The 22,221-nt window shown below is 38.0% G+C and overlaps 1 protein-coding gene across 13 annotated transcripts in view; it reads right to left on the bottom strand.

The window, feature by feature from the left end:
- ankrd12 (ankyrin repeat domain 12) overlaps positions 1–22,221 on the bottom strand; it is a 266,417-nt gene that overhangs the window by 35,113 nt on the left and 209,083 nt on the right. For 12 of the 13 annotated variants that reach the window (XM_069922378.1, XM_069922369.1, XM_069922373.1 and 9 more), the window contains 3 exons: positions 16,181–16,345; positions 8,208–8,408; positions 1,452–1,594 (listed from right to left, as the gene is read on the bottom strand). In XM_069922378.1, coding sequence (XP_069778479.1) covers positions 1,452–1,594; positions 8,208–8,408; positions 16,181–16,345 — 509 coding nt within the window. The remainder of the gene's footprint in view (positions 1–1,451; positions 1,595–8,207; positions 8,409–16,180; positions 16,346–22,221) is intronic. The other variant, XM_069922380.1, reaches the window with a different exon arrangement.

Genomic DNA, 22,221 nt, shown 5'->3' with positions numbered 1-22,221 from the left:
CTACTTGTAATACTCTGTCTTTCTTTTATTCATGTGCCTGTCTCTTCTTTTTTGGCTTGGCTTCGCGGACGAAGATTTATGGAGGGGGTAATTGTCTAAGAGTCTTTTAAATGCCCCTAATGATTTAGCCTCCTCCACCACCATCCCTTGGCAAGGCATTCTAGGCACCCACAACTCTCTGTGGAAAAAAAACAAACCTCTGATGTCTGCCCTAAACTTTCCTCCCATCACTTTGTACTGATGTTCCCTGGTGTTTGTTATTCCCACCCTGGAAAAAAAGACTCTGCCTGTCCATCTTATCTCTCCCTCTCGTAATCTTGTAGACCTCTAAGTCTCCTCTCATCCTTCTTTGCTCCAAAGAGAAAAATCACAGCTCTGCTGTCCTTGCCTGATAAGACTTACTTTCTAATCCAGGCAACATCCTGGTAAATCACATCTACATCCTCTCCATAGCTTTCATATCCTTTTTAAGTTTACTTAAAAAGTGGAAAGAATTAGGATATTTTGAGAAGAGGAACATAATAAACATGAGATGCAAACTGTAGAACAAAATGTCAGCATTTTTAAATGCAAGTAACTAGAAATAAAGTTTTGCCAGAAACCCAAATGGTTCATGTAGCTTAGGTTTTAAACTAATAGGATTACATGTGTAAGCTAAGGCATGAATTAGTATCAGAAACATATTAGACTTGTCAGTCAAATTATGTATTTTTTTAAATATACCTGAAAGGAGTGTATAAAATGCAATTTCTTTATAACTTTGTTGAAGCACCACAACAGTGAACATTAAAGTAAATGAAGATGTACACGACATTTAATTTTCTTTAAAACTTAAGCCTTATGGAAATCCAGAAATTGCCCTGTTCAAGAGTTCTGATGGTTTGTTGAAAAGTCATTGACCTGAAACACTAATTCTGCTTCTCAATATGTAAGACTGCATTCATAGGGAGTACTTGAACATTTCCTGCTTTTAGTTTGTGTTTCCTAGCATGGTCACAAACAACAATCAGTAAATATTTTCCATCAGTACTGGCGTGGATATTTCTCAGTTCGGATTTGCACTTTGCAGCTTTTAAATGAATCACTCTCTTTCTCCAACTTCTCTAATTAATCTAGCAACCAGGTGGCTTTATTAGCAGCTTGTCACCTCAACAACCCCGGCCTGACTTTATAAAAGATTTCCTCTTTGTTTTGTCCACCCCTCCACTTCTCTCTTTGTAGCTTAAAATATCAGTTCTGATAAGAGGCTTTGATCCAAAATATTTAAGTTTTTCTCTTTCTGCGGATTCGATCAAACTTGTTGAATGTGTCTAGTATCTTCTATTTTTATTTTAGATCTCCGGCATCTGCAGTGTTTTCTGGGAATATTTAGAGTACTTTCCTGTCACTAAACTTACATTGGAATGCACTAAAATTAAAATTCATGTAACATAATAAAACATAATACATACTTCTCTGTGTCCATTGCTTGCAGCATCATGCAGTGGTGTATCATTTTCAAGACCCCGGGTGTTTACATCTGCTCCTGCAAGTATCAGCTGTTTAGCAACTTCATAATAACCCAAATTGCAGGCTTCATGCAGTGGGGTCCAGCCTAGGATAACATGGGGATGGTACAATAAAAAGCTTAATTATTTTTCATTTACATCGGTTAATGGATATTCTTAAAAGCCTTCAATCTCATTCTTTCAATTAATTACCTCTAGAATTCAGTGCGCAACATTCAGTAAATTTCAACTGAAAGAATTATGGCCTGGATCACAACACTGTTTCAATCTGCACACTGGTTTCTCATGTAGAGAAATACTGTCTGCTATTCAACCTTTTGAACCAATGTAAACATTAGTTCTTCAACTGGACCCATGGACTTCATATCTCATTTTCTGCAATTTTATTTCTATTTAAATTTCCCTTTTCAAACAACTATCCATTTTTTTTGTCAAATAGCCTCTACTTCAAAATCAGTGGCGAATCATTCCACTTTATTAAAAAGTCAGATTAAAATATTTTTAGCATTCTATTTATTCCTCTTGATAACCTAGATTCAGTGTCCTTTTAAAATATTGAAATATTTTTAAACCAAAACATTTCAAAAGCAGCATTTCAATCAAATTCATTTTGTTGCATTTTTCACTCAGTTGAGAATGTCCTTAAATAAAACTCAAATGCCCAAATACTACTGCTTAATTGTGTTTTTTTTCTCCATTCTGTAGGTAAAATTCACCTTTGAAAATATTTCATGAAAATGTGAAACAATTTACAACCTTTGATAAAGGATCAACAAACTGGATTCTGTTTTCAATCTGAATCAGTTTTTTTCTCCATCAATTTAAATGTACTCTTTCTTGCACTTGTTTTCAGTATCTCAAATAGGCCTGTAGCATATAATTCATATGTATAAATAGAGCTGGCCTTAATTTGACAAAATATGGTTAGTGGAAAAGAGAAGAACAAGGGACAATGCCAGTTGAAGATATTAAAAATCGTACTATGATTTAGCTATGCGTCTCTTTCTCTATTCATGGATATGGAAACACATCAACAATTTTATAATGCTCCATACTTATGTGGTTCTGCTTTAAATGTTAGGGTCTAGTGATCATAATTCTGTTAGTTTTAGGGTAGTTTTAGGGAAGAGCAAGGAGAGGCCTAAAGTTGAGGTTCTGGATTGGAAAAGAGCAAATTTCGAAGGAATAAGAAGGGATTTGGGGAGTATTGAGTGGGACAGGATATTTTCAGGTAAGGATGTTAATGAAAAATGGAGGATAATCAAAAAAGAAATTTTGAGGGTACAGAGTAGTTATGTCCCAGTGTGGATCAAAGGAAAGGCTGGAAGTCATAGCGAGGCTTGGTTTTCGAGGAATATTGGAAATTTGGTTAGGAGAAAAAGGGAGGTGTACAAGAAGTATAAAGAGCAGAGAGCTGAGAAGTTGAAGGAGGACTACAAGGAGTGTAGAAGGAATCTTAAGAAAGAAATTAGAAAGGCCAAATAAAGGCATGAAGAGGCTTTGGCTGACAGAGTAAAAATAAATCCAAAGGGTTTCTATAAGTACATTAAAAGTAAAAGATTAGTGAGAGATAAAATTGGACCTCTTGTAGATAGCGAGGGTAGGCTGAGTGAGAAGTCTGAGGAAATGGGGGAAATTTTGAATGATTTCTTTGCCTTGGTATTCACTATGAAAAAAAATGTTGAACCAGTTGAAGTAAAGAAAAATAGTGGGGAGGTCATGAAGCATATAAGGATAACTGAGGAGGTAGTGATGGCTGTGTTAAAAAAGATAAAGGTGGATAAATCTCCCGGACCGGACAAAATATTCCCTAGGACACTCAGGGAGGCTAGTGGACAGTTAGTGGGGCCATTAACAGAGATATTTAGGATGTCACTGGCCATGGGGGTGGTTCCAAAGGATTGGAGGGTGGAGCAAGTGGTTCCTCTATTTAAGAAAGGGTCCAAATGCAAACCTGGGAATTATAGGCCTGTAAGTCTGACGTCTGTGGTGGGCAAGTTGGTGGAAAGTGCTCTGCGGGATGCTATTTACAAATTTTTGGAGGTACAGGGATTGATAGGGAGTAATCAGCATGGTTTTGTCAGGGGTAGATCATGCTTGACAAACCTGATTGAGTTCTTCGAGGGGGTTACAAAAAAGGTTGATGAAGGGAAAGCTTTGGATGTGGTCTATTTGGACTTTAGTAAAGCTTTTGACAAAGTTCCCCACAGGAGGTTAGGAAAAAAGGTGGAGGCATTAGGTATAAATAAGGAAGTAGTGAAATAGATTCAGCAGTGGTTGGATGGGAGGTGTCAGAGAGTAGTGGTAGAAAATTGTTTGTCCAATTGGAGGCCGGTGACTAGTGGAGTTCCTCAGGGTTCGGTCCTGGGTCCACTATTATTTGTTATATATATTAACGATCTGGATATAGGGTTGGAGAATTGGATAAGAAAGTTTGCGGATGACACAAAGATTGGTGGTGTTGTGGACAGTGAGGTAGATTACTGTAGATTAAAAGGTGATTTAGGAAGGCTGGAGGTGTGGGCTGAGAAATGGCTGATGGAATTTAATACAGATAAATGTGAGGTGCTACATTTTGGAAAGGCAAATTTAAATAGGTCATATACATTGAATGGTAGACAATTGAGGAGTGCAGAGCAACAAAGGGATTTAGGAGTTGTGGTAAATAGTACCCTCAAGGCTGATACTCAGGTAGATGGTGTGGTGAAGAAGGCATTTGGAATGTTGGCCTTCATAAATTGGAGTATTGAATTCAAGAGTAGGGAGGTTATGATGAAATTGTACAAGGCATTGGTGAGGCCAAATTTGGAGTACTGTGTACAGTTTTGGTCACCAAATTATAGGAAAGATATAAACAAAATAGAGAGAGTGCAGAGAAGGTTCACGAGAATGTTGACAGGATTTCAGGGTCTGAGTTACAGGGAAAGGTTGTGCAGACTGGGGCTTTTTTCTCTGGAGCGTAGAAGATTGAGAGGGGACTTGATAGAGGTGTTTAAGATTTTAAAAGGGACAGACAGAGTAAATGTGGATAGGCTTTTTCAATTAAGAAAGGGGGAGATTCAAACTAGAGGACATGGTTTAAGATTGAAGGGGGAAAATTATAAGGAGAACATGAGGGGAAATTTCTTTACGCAGAGGGTGGTGGGGATGTGGAATGAGCTTCCGGCAGATGTGGTCGAGGCGGGATCATTGGTTACATTTAAGGAAAGACTGGATCGTTACATGGATAGGAGGGGACTAGAGGGGTATGGACCGGGTGCTGGTCAGTGGGACTAGGAGGGTGGGGATTTGCTACGGCATGGACTAGGGTACTATTTACCATAACTTCAGCCATTCGGGAATCAAAAAGTCTAACTAAATTGCTTGGGGAGATTTAGAACACAGACCTTTACAGCACAGTACAGAATACAGCAACGATATTGTGCTAACCTACTCAACAATCTAATTTTTCCTACCTCATAATCATAACCCTCTATTTTCCTTAAAAAACTACTTTTCTTTCTGATTCATATTATTGCAGATTCCTTGAGATTTAATCATTCAAGGTTTAGCCATACTAATGTTCAGAAGGCAATGAAAAATAGTTCCAAATAGCTGAACAAAATACTTTAGGTATCTGTGCTGCACACCATCTTTCTTCAGGGGTATTAAAAAAAACTCAAAATTTGAAAGATTAGGTTTTATTACAGCCTGCAGAGGGTGCAGGAGAGATGTCCAGGGAAGAAAAGAGAACCACACTAAAGCTTTACTTTGCCTTAAGAAGAAATTCCAAGCCCAATTCATATACAACAGAGAACTTTGTGACTGTGCACACAATTTACAAGACTGCGAGAACATATATTGTTCACCAATATTTGAATGAACATAGAGTCAGACTCCATGAGCATTTGAAAAGTGAAAGGCATTTCTGATGGTGCTTTTCATGCAATGAATACGCTCTTTTTAAGCTACAGCAGGCAATCGATGGGAATTTGATAGATGTAGAGATGGGAGATCATGAGTCTGCTGGCATGGAGTCAGAATAACAACCTCTCCCTCGGTATCAACAAAATGGAGGAGAGGAGAAAGTAATTGACTTCAGGAAATGGGAAGGAATGCATGTCCCTTTAAATATCAGTCATGCTGGGGTCAAGATGATGGAGAGGTTCATGTTCTTTGGAGTACATATTACCAATAATCTGTCCTGATCCATTTACATTCATATTACAACCAAGAAAGCACACAGAAACTTGAGTAAATTTGGAATGTCCTGGAGGCCCCTTAGCAATGTTTACAGATACATTATAGAAAGTAGCCTAAACAGACAAAGAATTGCTGGAGGAACTCAGTAGGTTGGACATGGGTAGAAATGGTCAGTCATTGTTTCTCTATAGAAAGCATCCTACCTGGATGCATCACAGCTTGGTACAGGAATTGTTCTTGGCTAACTTTCATTGCAGCAAAAAGGCTTTCAAACCCTTTGGACAAATATTTTACCCAGAATGGGTAAATTAGTCATTTATAGGTACCATGCTTTAGCACTTGTTAAAGTGCCTCGAGTTCAAAGGGCTTGAACATAAAACCATGACATTTATTGCCCATCCCCAATTGCCCTGGTGAAAGTAGTGATGAGTTGTCTTCTAAAACACTGCATAATCTCCCATAAAGGTGCCTAAACTTTTATCAGGGATTCCAAACACTGGCAACCTCTAAAAGCCAACATCTTTTTTGGTAATGAAAAACGCCTGACCGCCTCACTCGCTCCCCCCCACTCCATCGGTCAGTAACCCACCCCCATTCAACCGCTGACTCCCCCTCCAATCTAACGCCCAACGAGGCAGCAGGAGTGCAGTTCTGCCGAGCCCAGAATTCGCTTGTGACGGCTCAACACGGGAGCCAGAGCAGTTACAGCTGCAAAGGGAATTATGGGTAAGGAAGATGGCCATTGCTCCTGCATTGAGCCAGCCACCAGCCACCTCTCCCAACTGTGCTCGGGGCTGAGAGTCACCTTTCCATTGAAGGTAAAGGAAAGGCGGGGATGGGGGGGGAGGCCCTGAGGGTTTTACTTTAAAATTTAAAAAAAACATGCTAGTGATATTATGCTCTTTTTATGGATCTTTATTTATCTAAATTCATTTAGCACCCCGCGCCACCTGTTTTGTGCAATTTTAAAACATTGCATTCGCCTAAAGGGACTGCCATTTTAAAATGATTCCGAAGTCTGGAAGATTCTGAACAACGGCAGATGTCTGGTTCCGATGATCCTGATGAAAGGTTAGGCACCTGTACTAATTTTAATCAAGATCAGAAAGGATCTTGACATAATGATGAAGGATCTGCAATATTCTTCTAAATCACAAACCATCCTGATTTTGAAGAGAGGCAAAGTTCTTACTGTTTGCATTCTGACAGCAGTACACACTGCAGCCATTGCATTGGAAAGAGTGTATATTTGAAATAGATGATGGGGTGCCAGTCAAGAACGATATTTATCCTGGATTGTGCCAAGTTTCAGTATAACGCTCCAAGAAGTTTCAGAGTTAAAAAATGTAATAGTCCTTATTAGGCTATCCGGTGTAGACTTGGCAACAAGGGCAAGATTGAAAGAAAGCAGTGTCCACTGCCTGATGGATAAGAATTAAGGTCTTAAGAGGAGGTTGTGTGAGGAAGAGGACTCCACCACCCCCCCCCCCCCCAAGCACAGCAAGTGAACACACCAGTCATGAAGATGACAAGGGCTTTAAAGGAAAATAAAATGAGAGCTTGAGTGGAGAAAAAAAACCTTATAAGGTTTTAGGAATTAAATAGCAACAAGGGCAAGACATAGAGATAGGACTGAGAGACAGCAAGATCTTGATGGGTTCACAGGATTTTCTTCTGCGTCTACAAACCTTAATAAAAATGTGTAATGTACTTTTGACAAAAAAACAATGGCTCTTCAGCTAGAAAGCAATAAATCTCAGAAGGATGAGTTAATGTAATAAATTAAGAAATAACAGGTGCAAGATTCCAAATTAGATGCTGCACAAGAACAGTACAAGTTCATTCTAGGTAAAGAACACTGGTTTACCAAGAAATTTTGAAGGAATTCCCGATCATTTAGCTCTCTCTACCTCTTTCAAAATGTTAAATGGACAACTTTGCCTGTAAATACTTAACATGGATAATTCAGTCAATCTTTATTCTGAGTTAGTGCTCATTTGCACGTACATTTTCATGATATAAATTAGTCTATGAAGTTTTATAGTTTAAGCACCAATCTGGAAAGTAGCATACTGCTACTAATTTACCTGGCTAAACTAATTTACCTGTTTTAATTCTCAGATAATTTTAGAAATTATCTAGCATAATAGCTCTGAACAAAACCTGCCTTTTCAAATATTTGTCAATCTCCTAAAAAGAAACTGTTTGGTCTCCATAACCTCTTTCAAGCAGCAGCTGTTGACGTGCAAGTTTAAAAGGCTGCTTGTAGTGACACATTCTAATAAGAATAGGTCAAAAGAAATGGGAGATGTCTTTTTGTTTGCTCCCTAATAAAGAGGAAGTCAAATGCGATCAGCCCATCTATGACTGACCATAAAATGATCTTTCCAACTTAGCTCTAACTGGGGCATCAGAGGAAACCAAATGTCTCATCTTTGATCAGAGCGAAAAACAGAAACAAAATGTGAAAAACCTAATTCACTTATAATGAAACCTCAAGCCCACATTTTGACTCACCAGCAAAATCTTTAACGTTAACGTCAGCACCTTGACTAATCAGCTCCTTGACTTGTTTTGTTTCTCCACGAATAGCTGCCATGTGTAACGGTGTTTCTCCTCGCTCGTTTCGTTTATTAACTTTGTCTTTTTGTCGAGATGAGGAACTTGGAGTCTTTTTCTGTCCTGGCGTTGCCTGAGATGGGTGGTTTGGAGTAGAATCTAAGAAGAATAAATCAAAATATTTGTTCAGTTAATGTTGCAAATTGGGCCAAACCCACAAATTGCCCAAGATTATTCCAAGGGGTAGGTTTGAATTCCAACATGAGGCACAGAAATGACAACAGGATTGCTATAATGCAAAGGCATTTTCTTTAACGATTATTATTTTTGTACCACTTTCCCCTATATCTACAGTACATATGGTCAAAAGAATGAGTAACCAACATCCAAAACACTGCTCCAAAACTGTCTGAGATGGAAAATTTAGTCCAATGAAGCACATGAAAATTATAGTTCATCAATGACATTCTTCTACTTATTTTCATTAAATTAAAAAAAATATACAACACTCATTAAAAAATGGTTTAGTACAAAAAAACAAATTTCACCAATGATATTTTCAAAACTAATACAATATAAAAGACAACTACAAGTAAGTCAATTGATAAAAATTCATAAAATTGAATTGTCAATGAGAAAAACAAAGATAGGTATGACATGAAGCTCACAGCAGTGGGAAAAGAGGCATTGGAGACTGAATTAGGAATATACAAAACTTGTTTTTAAAATTTCTGCTGCAAGGCTATCCAATTCACTTAGGGCAGATGGCAGAAAAGTCTTCTCATTTTGCCAGTTGGAAAGCTCTTCTGGAGAATTAGCTTGAATTGTTCATACAGATGTTTTCTTTTCCATAATGTCTTCCACTGTTATTCACACAAGGTGTTGGGCTGATGGGAAATATTAATTATTCATTGCATGATTATCCAGTAAACCATTAAAAGAGATCTATGTGGGAAATAAGTTTAAGATGTAGTGCTCAGGACTCATCAGTGAGGCAAAAGCAAATTAGAAGAACAGTACCTCATGTTATGCCTTACAACATGAATTTCAGTTTACTCACATCCTCTCTGTTCTTTTCTCACTCCTGATCCATCCAGGTTCTGTTAATCTGTTTCTTTCCCCTTCCTCAACTTAGCTCCATCTGCTTATACCCCACACTCAACCCGTTGGATTCCCAATCCCCTCTTTCATCTATTCCAATCTGACCACCATTCCTCCCTTATCTGGTTCCATTCATCACCTTACTTTCTTATCATCTTCCATAATCTATAGCCCTTTGTTGTCTCCACTTCTCCCAATCTTCCTTACTATCTCCACATTTCCATCCCCCACCTGGCTACATCTGCCATTCAAATCCCCCTCACCTGGATCTACTGCTTGCCAGCTCCTCTCTCATCCCCCTCTTGCCCTCCTGACTATCTCCTCTTCACACACACAGTCCCGATGCAGATCTTGACCCAAAATATCCACTATCCCTTTGCCTCCATGGATACTGTCTGACCCACTAAGTTTGCCCAGCAACTTGATTTTTGCTACTCATCTGTGTAGTTTCACACTTTTGAGTTCTCACCTAGAGTTTTGCATTGGGGGGGGGGGGGGGGTCACAATGGTTTGGAATTGAAGGCTGGACAAGAGGGAATGTTGCATCAAGAGATTATTGGAAAATGTAATTACTGCTCTACTGTGCTCATTTATCCATGATCCATGGTGTAATTACATCCTAGACAGTCCAGCTGCTCAAAATGCAAGCAACATTCCCACTGCTTTAACGATGCATCCCAATTTATAACAATACACTATCAATGATTTTATGGTCCCAGTGAAAACTAATGTGGTAAATAAGAACATATTTATTTGGAATTATCGCACTATTAAATTAAAAACTGAGAAATCCTTTTTTACTACTCCATTTATCTTTGGAGACTATGCTGGTTCATTCAGAATGTTCCATCCCTGAGGTTTATAAAAAAAAACCCAACAAAGGTCTTTTTAGCACTGAATTTAAATAACATTGGGCAAGGATTAAACAGGAAGAACATTGCAAAATCTGCCAATTCTGTCTCCTTCCTTTACATTGAACTGCTGGAGAAACTCGGGGAGTCTAGCAGCATTTCTGGTTGAGACCCTGCATCAGAAATGAGTGAAGATGGGAGAGAGCCTGGACAAGAAGACCAGAGGCAGGGAGCTGATAGGTGGAACCAAGTGACGGAGGTGTTGAGAAGTTACAGCCACATTGGGGAGGGCAAGAGTTGTAGTCAGGACACAGTTACTGATGGGTGATAAGTAAAGCCAGACAAGGAAAGAGAAAGAGGGCAGATGGAACCGGATGGAGAGGAAGGGAAGGTGGAGGTTCTCAAGCTGAGGGGCGTGGTCAAAACCCTCTAAGGGGCTAAAAAGTGACAAGTTGGAAACCAAGGATATAATCTAAAAAGGAAGGCGACTGTTGGAAGCACCTTCAGAGGGAAAATGGGCAGATGGAACAGCTGGGAGAAGGAACCAACTGGGAGAAGGAACCAGAAGAAGGGAGTGTAGGTTATGTGAAGTTGGAAAATTCAACGTTCAAACCTTTCAGTTGTAGACTACCCAAGTGGAATATGAAGTGCCAGTTATGTTTCTGTTTTTCCTCTCTCTGAGAGTGGAGAAATCATGTGCTGATCGGCTGCATCACCAATACCCCTGAGCAGAAAGCCCTGCAAAAGGTAGTGGATACAGCCCAACACCTCCACACCACTGAGAACAGCTACAGGGAATGCAGTCGTCGGAGAGCAGCAGCAATGATCCACACCACCTAGTTCTCACTGCTGCTATCAGGAAAGAGGTCTAGATGCCACAAGACTCGCATCACTAAGGTCAGGACCAGCTGCTACCCCTCCATCATCAGACACCTCAGCAACAAACTCAATCAGGGACTCATTAAAGCCTCTTCCTTTTGCACTTTATTTTTCGCTCTGTTTTGCAGTTTGTTTACATTTCTTCATTTGTTTACATATGTTGACTACAGTTTTTCTTTGCATTACCAATAAGTGGCAATTTTCCCTCTCCTGCAGGAAAAAAGAATCTCAGGGTTGTATATGATATCATGTATGTACTCTGACAATAAATCTAAATGTGGGAAAGGGAAGGGGAATTGAAATGGCATGCAACCAGGAAGTCAGGATGTAGAGGATCCATAAAATAGTCCCTGTTTTATGCCTTAACAGAGGCTGTTTAATACACTAAGTACATCAAGTTGTTTGGCTTATTCTGCAAATTTCAGCATCTGCAATCTCATGTCTTCACCCTTTACGAGTCTGAACCTGTGTCAACCTCTGCTACAGCTATTGTTTACTTTGAAGCAATCTTCTGGGCCTGCTCATCAAAGCAGTTCATTTTTAATCTTGGAAATGTTTCTGCTGTGGCACCCCTTTGCAGCTTCCCAGGGGGCCTCACAAAATGAAGGACGAACACGACGATCCAGCAGGCTGCACGGAGCCCGCAGCGCCGCCCTCCAATTGGCCACAACCAAAAGAGGTTAACTGGCCGATCAGGGAAAGCGAATCAAGTGCTGAGAGGGTTTTGACCACGCCCCTCAGCTTGAGAATAAAAGCAAGGCTGTGAGACCAATAAAGCAAAGTGTGTTAACTCCACTCAACTGGGTTCATGTCATTCTTTCTGGGAACAGTGTGTTCTTTCTGAACTAACCTCCATACAGCTATAACTTCTCCTGTGCTATAGGCTCCGCAGAGCCATAGCTTGTAGCAGCCAGCTACACTGCCATCTTTTAGTCAGTTTTATCAAGAGCTGAGAAGGTAATGCATCTTTGATTTTTGGTTCTAACTTGGCCTGGATATCAGGAATGCTTGTTTCAGTGCTTCTCTAAATTGGAGTTGGAGTCTGACAAATGGGCTAATTTCCTAGAGCTCGATGCAGTTCTCAAGCTTAGATTGGCTACCTTCAACTTTCAAGGGTGTGTGTTTTAGCTATATCTCAATGATTGCTGAGGCTGAAACTTGCAAAACTCTTTAATATAATTCTTTGATGTTAATCTTCCATTAAGTGGAAGATTTATATCACTCATTTTCTTATTTTTGTGTTACACATCCTTACATTACATTTTATCTCATTGCCTTAACACTTGTATATTTTTGTAATTCCCTAATCACAGCCTCATATTTAATTATAATTCCCAATCAGCGATTGTCTGCAAATTTGGGCAAGGTTTCTAAAAATTGTATACAGGTGCATAATCTTTTATCCAAAACCCTAACTAAGGTTCAGACATTTTTCGGAATTTGGAATTTTTTAGATAATAGAAGAATAGTAACGGTGGGATGTTAAGTAATTCCACTGATTTAAGATTCATGCAAAACAAAGACACACTCCAACTAGCAGGGCACATCTACAGTATGGCAGGCGTGGCACAGACCCAGGGTGCCACCTGAAGGGGCAGTTGCCATGCCCCGGACATACAAGGAATGCTCTCTAAGCTCGGTACACTTGTCCTCCTCCATTGTCCTAGCATTTGCACTCAATTATATAATGGCAAATACAACATGCCGGCCACCAAGGCCAGCTTTCGCGAGACCTCCTTGTCGCCATTTATTTTGACACATTGGCCATACTCTCAATAAATGAGGAAATTAATTCTTCAGATTTGCTAAGGCACTATTCCTTTTGCAATTTTCTTTTCTACAGAAAAACAAATCTGTCTAGATCAAAGACCAAAAGAAACAAGGTTACATTACTAGGTTATAATGAAAAATTAGGACAGGCTTAAAAGTCTGTTAAAGTCAAATGACCCACTTAAGAACAACTCAGACGTACGTCTGTTTCACTCTCTTCTATCCTCCATTGAAAATTACCTTCAAAAATAATATCCCTTTGAATTTCACATTTGGAGTCAAGTAATTCATCACCAATATGGCTGCTCCATGGCTTTGATTTATACAGCAGCAAGTCAAGATCCTCAAAACAATAGCCTGACCCAACTCATTAAGCCTAAGCCTTAGCAGCATGGTCTGCTCTCCCAAATGAAAGATGGATTTACTTACATTACAGGAAGCACTATGAAAATTCACCAGATGGAATCCTGGAGAATCTCCAATAAGTAAAGATTAAATTGACTGATCAGATATTCTCTGGAGTTGAAAGTTAGAGAACGAGAGATAACGGCATTGAGGGAATAATGGTGCAGACAAAGGATTGATATTTCTCATGTGGGGTGTCTGGACTTAGTAAGAGGTCACAAAATTAAGGCTGACAGGAAGAGATTTCAAAGAAGAGTGAATCTTTTGAATTCTCTAAGCTGCCAAGTTTAATTTTAGAGATAAATTAATTTTTGGACAATGGAAATCGAAGGGATAGAGCAAGAAAGCAGCAAGAAGTCATACAAGATTATACTGAATGGTACATAGAGAACAGGAGGTCAATGGCCTCTGCTTGCTTCTAGGTCTTATGTTGTTTTAATGTTCGAGGAAACACGATAAATATTACTCAAAGCTGTAGCAGATCAGAAATAAAGTAGGATAGAGTTAAGCAAACTTTTTGTTAAGACTGATAAAATAATGATCAAGATTGAACCTCTGGTTAGTTTTCTACTGCTCTTCCTAATCTATACATTACAATGCAAGCAGGAAGATTACCACAATATATATATATATGTGTAGGAAAAAAGTCACTAGCATGGCCAACACAGTTAGTTTGAGCACAAAACATTTAATTAATGACACAAGATGTGAAATTGGCTTAAGTCGGTTTCATGGAAGTGCCCTTAAATTTACGTCCAATGCAGTGACGTGTTGAAGAAACAGTAAAACCCCACAATAATCCTGATGCGTCTTCTATTCAATATTCCACATTAAATACATAAAATGGCAAATGTCTTAAAGAATAACAGGGGTTTCTTTTACATTTTGAGTTTTTGCCAAAAATATTTAGTAGGCATAATTCTGTGTTGCTGCATTGGACACCCTTCTCTGGCACAGGAAAGAGTCCTTGTTGAATGAGTATCTTCCAAAGACTGTTGGTATAATGTGCCTTGTTGATACCTACATTGGCTCCTGCTGTCTCTTGGCCACACCAAAAGAAGCTGGAAGGTTGTGTACACTTGTTCTGCATCCTTTTTTCATCAGTCAAGCGTAACATTTAAGTACCTTTGAATATAATTTAAATGGTACACAAAGTTCACCAACAACATTTCATACCCCATCGACTTGAAATCAATACACATGGATGAAATGAACTGGACATTAAAGATCACATCTCTTTTTCAGTAATATTGGTGAACTTTGATCATGGGACAGAGTTCTGAAATACTTTACTCAGTAAGCTGGCAATTAATGAAAGAACATAAAAGACAAACAGCTCCTCATTACAGAAATATTTGTCAGTGAATATTCTAAACAAGAAACACTCTGCAGGACCAGTAGAGATTGGAACTAATTGCATTTCACTGGTCTTAAAAACAGAATTACAATAGAAAAGATGAAGTAATTGTAACGTTAAAGCAAAAACAAATTCAAAAATTGATGAGAAAGAAAAGTAATTTTGTTGCCTTATACAGTAAACAAGTTGAGAGAGAAAGGCTAAAAGAACTCAATTAGAACAAGATGGGATTCCACAGGACAGTGCACCGGATGCAAAATTTGAAAATAAAACATGGCAGCCCCTCTCCCCAAAAATAAAAGTGACTCATGGAATAGAAAATAAATTTAGTCCTCACTGAGGACAAATCAATATAAAAGGTTTAAAGGTAAAACAAAATCTGTGGGCACCTAATCAGAAAAGGATAATCACCACCCCACCCCCCAACCGCAACCACAATTACTACATAGGACACAGATTTAGTTTCACCAATTACCAAGGGAATCCGCTCTTTTACCTTCCGATTAGCTCAAGCTTTTAATATTAAAAAGGGTAGGCCAAGAACGAATACCTTAAAAGTAGATTTACTTCGCACGACTCAGAATGTAAATGACGGTGAGTGGACTGAATCCACAATCTTATTTTTGTCGGTCACTGACTCAGTAATCCAGAGTGTGTGCATCTAAGAAGTGCATGTAATATTTAGGTGGCATGAGCCAGGCTGAATTATTGCTAAATTTCAATGTCTCTTCAGTTGTTTTTGTGAATCTTGTTTCCTAGCCCTTCTGAAAGGTTATTCAAATCAGATCCATATTATGTAAGCCTTGAATTTTATTGAAAGGCAGGTCTGCCCCATTATGATGGCAGTAAATAAACCAGGACATCCATCCTATATTGATGCCATTTGTTCTCAGGGATCAATATGCATGAAAACAAAAGCTCAGAGTTTTTATTGTCAGTGTTATTTTCAATAGCTACATGCTAAACAGAATAAGAGTCCTCACAGAAAGGCTCGCTTGGTAAAACATTGGCTAAGTTCTAGCTGAAACTGCTGAATCAAGGACTGCGGATTCTATACCCCAGCTTAAGATAGGACATGAATTTTGAATGGCCATTCAATTGCAACCAAGAGCAACAGCTGCTCCAGGATAATATCTCTCATTTTGAGAGAATTGACACTTTCATCAGGGATGAAAATTGATGAGAAAGTCAATAGAGTTATACAAATGGTAGACAAAAGTTAAAGAGTTTCATGTATGTTAAATTCTAAATGTAGTGTTAAGTGACAATAATGAACCTTTATCTTTTTTACCTACTCACAGATGAGATATACCTAACATTAAATATGCAGAATACAATGCAAAATATGTACATTACTGTTTTATAAAGAAAAACAACCTGTGTTTTCTTGATTCATTTTAGTTCTATTTTCATAAATTTTCACAGAACATCATGCTTGCTTATTTTTAAAAATAGTTTTGCATTTATTTTAACCATCTAAGCAGAGTATTTAAAATCATAAAAAATTTTGCTCAAGAGGCCTGAATTATTACACAAATTGACAAGAAAAAAATTATGGTTGGTATGACCTGGACTGTTATCTCTTGCAGTCATCTGCATCACTAGAGCCATCTGCTGACGTTCCGACAGTGGATACCCAAAAAGTATGCCGCCAAGTGTGGCCTTGCAAACAGGAACAGACTTTTTATTTCCAGGTTCCTTCTTCATTTTCTTTTTCTCAGGACCTTCCTTTTCTAAAATAAAAAAAAAAGGTAAGTTATTCTAACTTAAAGTCAAAGTTCAAATCAAAGTCAAATTTATTGTCAGAGTACATACGTGACATAACATGCAACTCAGATTATTTTTCCTGCAGGTCAGGAAGAACTTCTACTGATTGAATATGTAAACTGTACTCAAGAAAAAGATATAGATACAAAAGAGAGAAATGTAAAATAAAGAAGGAAATATAAACAAACTGACTGCAAATACAGAAAATATATTCAGTAATAAATAATGTGCAAAGTAAATTCCTTAAATGAATCTATGATTGAGATTCTTTGCTAACCTTCGCAGATAAAGCTTTTTCTGTGTTTTGGTATATTCGACAATAATAAATTTAATTTTAAAAATCCCTTACTCCATGTTTATTTGACAGCATTAATTTATGAATGAATGACCTCAAAGAAAAGCAATTGATGAAAAACAGTTGGGGGTCATAGTTAGTGTAGTGATTAGTGCAATGCTGTTACAACATCAGTGACCTAGGTTCGAATCGGCATGTGTGTAAGGAATTTTGTATGCTCTCCCTGTGTCTACACAAGTTTCCTCTGGGTACTCCGGTTCCTCCCACCGTTCAAAACGTCTATGGGGTGTAATTGAGCGGCATAGGCTCGTGGGTTGAAAAAGCCTGATATCATGTTGTATGTCTAAATTAAAATTCAAAATCACAGTGTCAAAAATAGAACCCAGAACAGTATAGCACAGGAACAGGCACATGAGCCCACGATGTTGGCACCAAACACCATGTCAAAATAAACTAAATCTCTTTTGCGCATGTGATCCATAGCCATCATATTGTTAGAAACAGAATTACCTTTAAAGAAATTGCTCGAGACAAAAATTGAGAACAAAGAACATTTATTTTACAACAATGCAAAGTTGGGTGCTTCCCCTTACTCTGGGAATACACACATACACTGGGGCTCACCCAACTTTTATACAGTTGATTTCAGTATAGGAATACCTTCCCCCTTACATTCTTCTGCCTCCTGCTGGAGAGGTTTGGCATAGGCAATCCTGCCTGCCTACGTGCTGTTTCAGTATACTTGGAGGACCAGGGGGTATCCTGTCGGTGTCCCTTCATGTTATTGTCCTTATTCACACCTTCCTGATTCTCGGAGCTACAGTCTCTTGGTATGTAGAGTTGGCTCATCCTGTCTAAGGTTGACTAATTTAATATGTATAACTTTGTAAATCTGTGTAAGGTAAACTAATTAGATATGTAGAACTTGGCACTTCTGTCTATCCAGACTACCTCAACTTCCTACATTCTATTGTTCCTTACCGCTCCTTATCTTATTCTTATGGTGGCTCATTGATCTTGTCACAAAGACTAGAAGATTCTTATGTTAATCGTGCTGACTCTGCTTTCCTGCATCCTAATTCCCAAGCTCTTCCTGTTTGTACTGGTTACAGCCATTAACTGATGTATGAATTTTAGTTTCCTTCATGTTCATAATTTTAGATCAGTTTTCCCATCTCTCACAATATTCATGTATTTAAAGATAGATATAGAGTTGACAATCAGTTTATTGTCATACACACAAGAAGAATATACAGATGCACCAAAATTCTTACTTGCTGCAGCCAGACAGGCATTTAAAATACACAAAAAAAAACCAAAAGTTGCTTTTAATTTTCTTTAAACATAAAAACAGGATCATATTACTATTAACATTACCCCCTTCTAATTCTAAGTGCTCGTGTATATGTAATGTCTATATATATGTTCAGGAAAGTTATTTGTTTCACAGTTCAATTATTCACTTCTCATTTCTCCAAGTTCACTGGTATCAGGCAATTCTTATCCTGTGCACAGAATTTAACATTTATGAATCTTCACTAGGTTCTGGTGCTTAAAGTTAAATGATTACCGCTCAGGAAGGTTCTTGTTGGGTTTCAGAGAGAGATTTGTTGCTGGTTGGATACACATAAACTGATTTCCTCCAATCAGTTACTTCAGCGTCTTGCCGAAGAAACTTGCCCTATCTTGGTTTTTTCGAATGACAATCTTTTCTTCCAGGTCACCACAGAGTTCCTCTTGTTTCCCTTATTTCAGGAGAAATACTCTCGCCAGCCATTTCCTCTTGCAAGGACAACAAGGGTTTTGAACAGGCTGAAACTCATAACTCACAACCCGTCTTCAAAGTGGGGTCTTTCAACAAGCCTGCCAGCTGGCCATTTTGCAGCCTCAACTGCTACTGTTGAACTGACCTCTCTTTCTCTCTCTCTCTCAGAGAAGAATCCTGTTTGTTTTTTCCTCTCTCTGCTTATAAAAACCAAAAACCTCTCTCAAGGCTCCAAACCCAATCTTTGAAAGATCTTATCAGTACTTCTAAGCCTGGACTTTATTGTCCATTCACAATAGATCAACATTCTTCACTGTTTCTGCAAAGCCAACTGGAGCTTTGATGTCTGGCTTCAGCAAAGCTCTTGCATTTTAAATGAGACGTCTTTTGTGAAGTGTTACTCTGTGAAGCGACCTACATTAAACCGCCACAATCTATTTCTTTTAAAGATATTTATCCATAACCATATTTATATAACCCATAACAGTATACATTAAATTACCACAACATGCCAAGACAGAAATAGAGATATTAAATACAAGGCATATAGTAAATAATCACGGTTGCAGTTAGTTCAGTTGAAGGGAAAACAGATCTTTTGATGGGAGATGGAGTCATTTATGATCAGGCCAATGTGAGGTGGTTTAAGTGCCTGACAACTGTTGGATTAAAAACTGTTCTTAAACCTGGAGGTGCTGGACCTTACATTTCTGTACTTTCTGCTTGAAGGTAGCAATGGGAAGAGGTGATGGGGGGGGGTCTTTATGAAGTTGGCTGCCTTCTTGAGGCAGGGTCTCACATGGATGTCTTTGTGAGATTTTGCACAAAGGGGATTTTATCACTCAATTACATATAACTTTGGTCAGACTCTCATTCTGGAGTTCAGTTTTCATGGTAGCTCAAAGAATTTTTATTGATTTGGAGGGATATACCACAGAGTAATGAGCTAAAATACCAGAGCTCATGATTAAAATTCCATTAATGTGGATTATAATGAAAATGAAGCAGAATAGTTGGGGGAAGGAATGATCTTAAAATGAGTAATTTTGGAAGGAAATTAGGATGCACTTTTCTGCACACAGAGCTGTAGGAATGTGGATTATTTCCCTCCTTAGAAAGGCTGATTTTTGCACAATTTCAAAAACAAAGAGATTTATAAATGTTCTTAGATAACAACCAAGTGTTAACGGAAGTAAATGAAGTTACAATCCAAATCAGCCAAGATCAAATTAAACAGCAAGAAAGCTTTTAAAACCATCTAATCTACCTTTGCTTCCTTGTTTGCACCATCCTGAAACAAAATTTTAAAAAACACCTTAGTTTTATACAGGGGCACCAAGTTCCAAATTATAAATATCCTCTCACATCTATCAGGATCTAATGTTTCAGTGAAGTCACCTGAACTATTCGAAACATTGGAAGGTACAAGCATATTTTTCTGATAAGACAATCAGTCTGAAATGGACAAATCTCTGAAAAGTTACCAACTTATTTGCTTTGTTCGTTAAATAAGTCCAAGATTGTACTTTGTACTCCAAGTTCTATTCTGGTTTCTGGTACTACCTGTGTGAAGCATGGGCATTTCCCAATGACCACATGGGTTTCTGCTGGGTGCTCTGGCTTCCTTCCAAATGCCAAGACATGCTGGTTGGTAGGTTAACAGGATAGGTTTAATTGACCCTATTATGGACAGCTAATAGTAGAAGCAGGAGAATGTTAAAGGACATGTGGAGGTCTTTCACTTTCAGTGGGAGAATGGGATTGAAAGGATTGTTCTGAGAGCCTAACATAGACTTGACAGTCTGAATGGCATTCTAATGTGTCGTTAAAAAATGTAATATAATGGAATTACAAGATTTTTGCCAATTCACTTTACCCATGTTCCTTTGTAGCCTCATGTTCTCTTTACAGCTTACTACCTTTGTCACATTAGCACTTCTAGTAACTATACTATTAGTGCCTTTGTCCAACTATTTTAAAATTGAGAGCTGATCCTAATACATATTATGTTACATCTTGCCACCTTGAAAAAGATTCCCAGTTAGCCAACCAATTTCCAATTTCCAATCCATACATTAGGTCCTAGACAATTAATGTTTGTTTTCTGGAATAACCTTTAATGTTGCACATGATCAAATATCATCAGAAAATCAGCTAATGTTACATCTAAAAAATAACTTTAGCCAAGTAATTTCCCTTTCACAAAATTATAATGGCTTTGCCCAATTAGTTTGCATTTTTCTAATTGCACTACTATACCATATAACAGCTTTTAGCTTTTTTCCCCACAGGTAATTCACCTGTAGTTTCCAGTTTTGTCTGTCTTCCTTGAGAAGACGGGGATTATATTTACTGCTCAAAGGGAATTTTATCTAAACCTTGGAAACTTTGGAAAATTAAAATTACTGCAACATTTCTCAATTCTTTGAACACTACAGAATGAAATCCAAAAATAAACTGTATTTATCTGCATGTATTACTCCACAGCAACTTCAAAACCCTTGGCCTCTACCAATAAGGAACACAGGGGCCTCAAAGTGGCACATTATCCAAAGCTCAATATACAATTCCTTCTTCATCACTTGGACTAAGTATTGGAAATGCCTACACCAAGGTAGTACCTTCATCTGAAGATGTACAGCACATCATTTTAACAAGATGACTCACCGTCATCTTTACAAGGGGAATTAAGATTAACCAATTATAACAGGCCTTGTCAGCAACAACTGAATCATTTAAAAAACCCATCCAATACAAAGTACCCCCTGCATTGCTCAAAAAAAAATCATTTGCGTAGGACATGATATCATCCTGTAATAGTTCTGGTGCAGAACTTGCATAGTTTTGGTAAGGTTTCACTTTAGATTTCGAAATGAGGTATAAGAACCTGGAAATGGTTATCAAGTTTCATACTTGGAAAGATAAAATAAACATATTCTGGGGAAACCATCCTCACTGAGCCAATTATTTAAAATATAAATTTTAGATAAGAGTACTATTTTATTCTGTACAAACCCTGTTTCATAGAATCAATTTTCAGTGTAATTACTTTTTGAATTTTAGACCTCATTAAGGGAATGTTGAATATCTTTATAATCTTTCATTTCAACTGCAGAATCCAGAAGACTGAGGCTAATACTAATAAGATCACATTTTTTGAACAGTTTTTTTGGAATGGCATTTAACTAGTTAAAATTCTGATAATTATAATTAAAATTACAGAAATGAACAGGAGCATAAAATGGTTGATTTAAAAAAAATATTTTTGCAATTTTGGTTCAGAATGGTTGCATTCTGAGGCATCTCTACCAATAGAATTTCTAGTACAGAATGTGCCATCCACATCAAGCAGCGAAGCATGCTGGTAAGCAAGATACACCAACTATAAAAGTATAAATTATATGACAAGAATATCCCATAAATCAGAAAAAGAGAATAAATAGAAAAAGATTGATAAATAAAGATTCACAGTTGCAGCTACTGCAAAAAAAGTAATGACTCAAGAAGGCAGTCTAACAAATTTCTGAAAAGTCACCAACTTATTTACTTTTTCCTTACACAAGATCAAGATGGTACATTTAAAAAAAAATAAATTTAGGCATTCATATAACACTGAAACAGGCCCTTTTGGACCACGGCCCACGCCGTCCAATTACCCTACACCCCTGTTATGTTTTGAAAGGTGGGATAAAACTGGAGCCCCTGGAGAAAATCCACAGACAAGGAGAATGTATAAACTCCCTACAGACAGTGCAGGATATGAACCCCGGTCGCTGGCACTG

Source organism: Narcine bancroftii, chromosome 2, assembly GCF_036971445.1.
Source record: "Narcine bancroftii isolate sNarBan1 chromosome 2, sNarBan1.hap1, whole genome shotgun sequence".
Lineage (NCBI taxonomy): Eukaryota > Metazoa > Chordata > Chondrichthyes > Torpediniformes > Narcinidae > Narcine > Narcine bancroftii.
The sequence above is the reverse complement of the archived record's forward strand: the minus strand, read 5'-3'. Positions and strand labels throughout refer to the sequence as shown.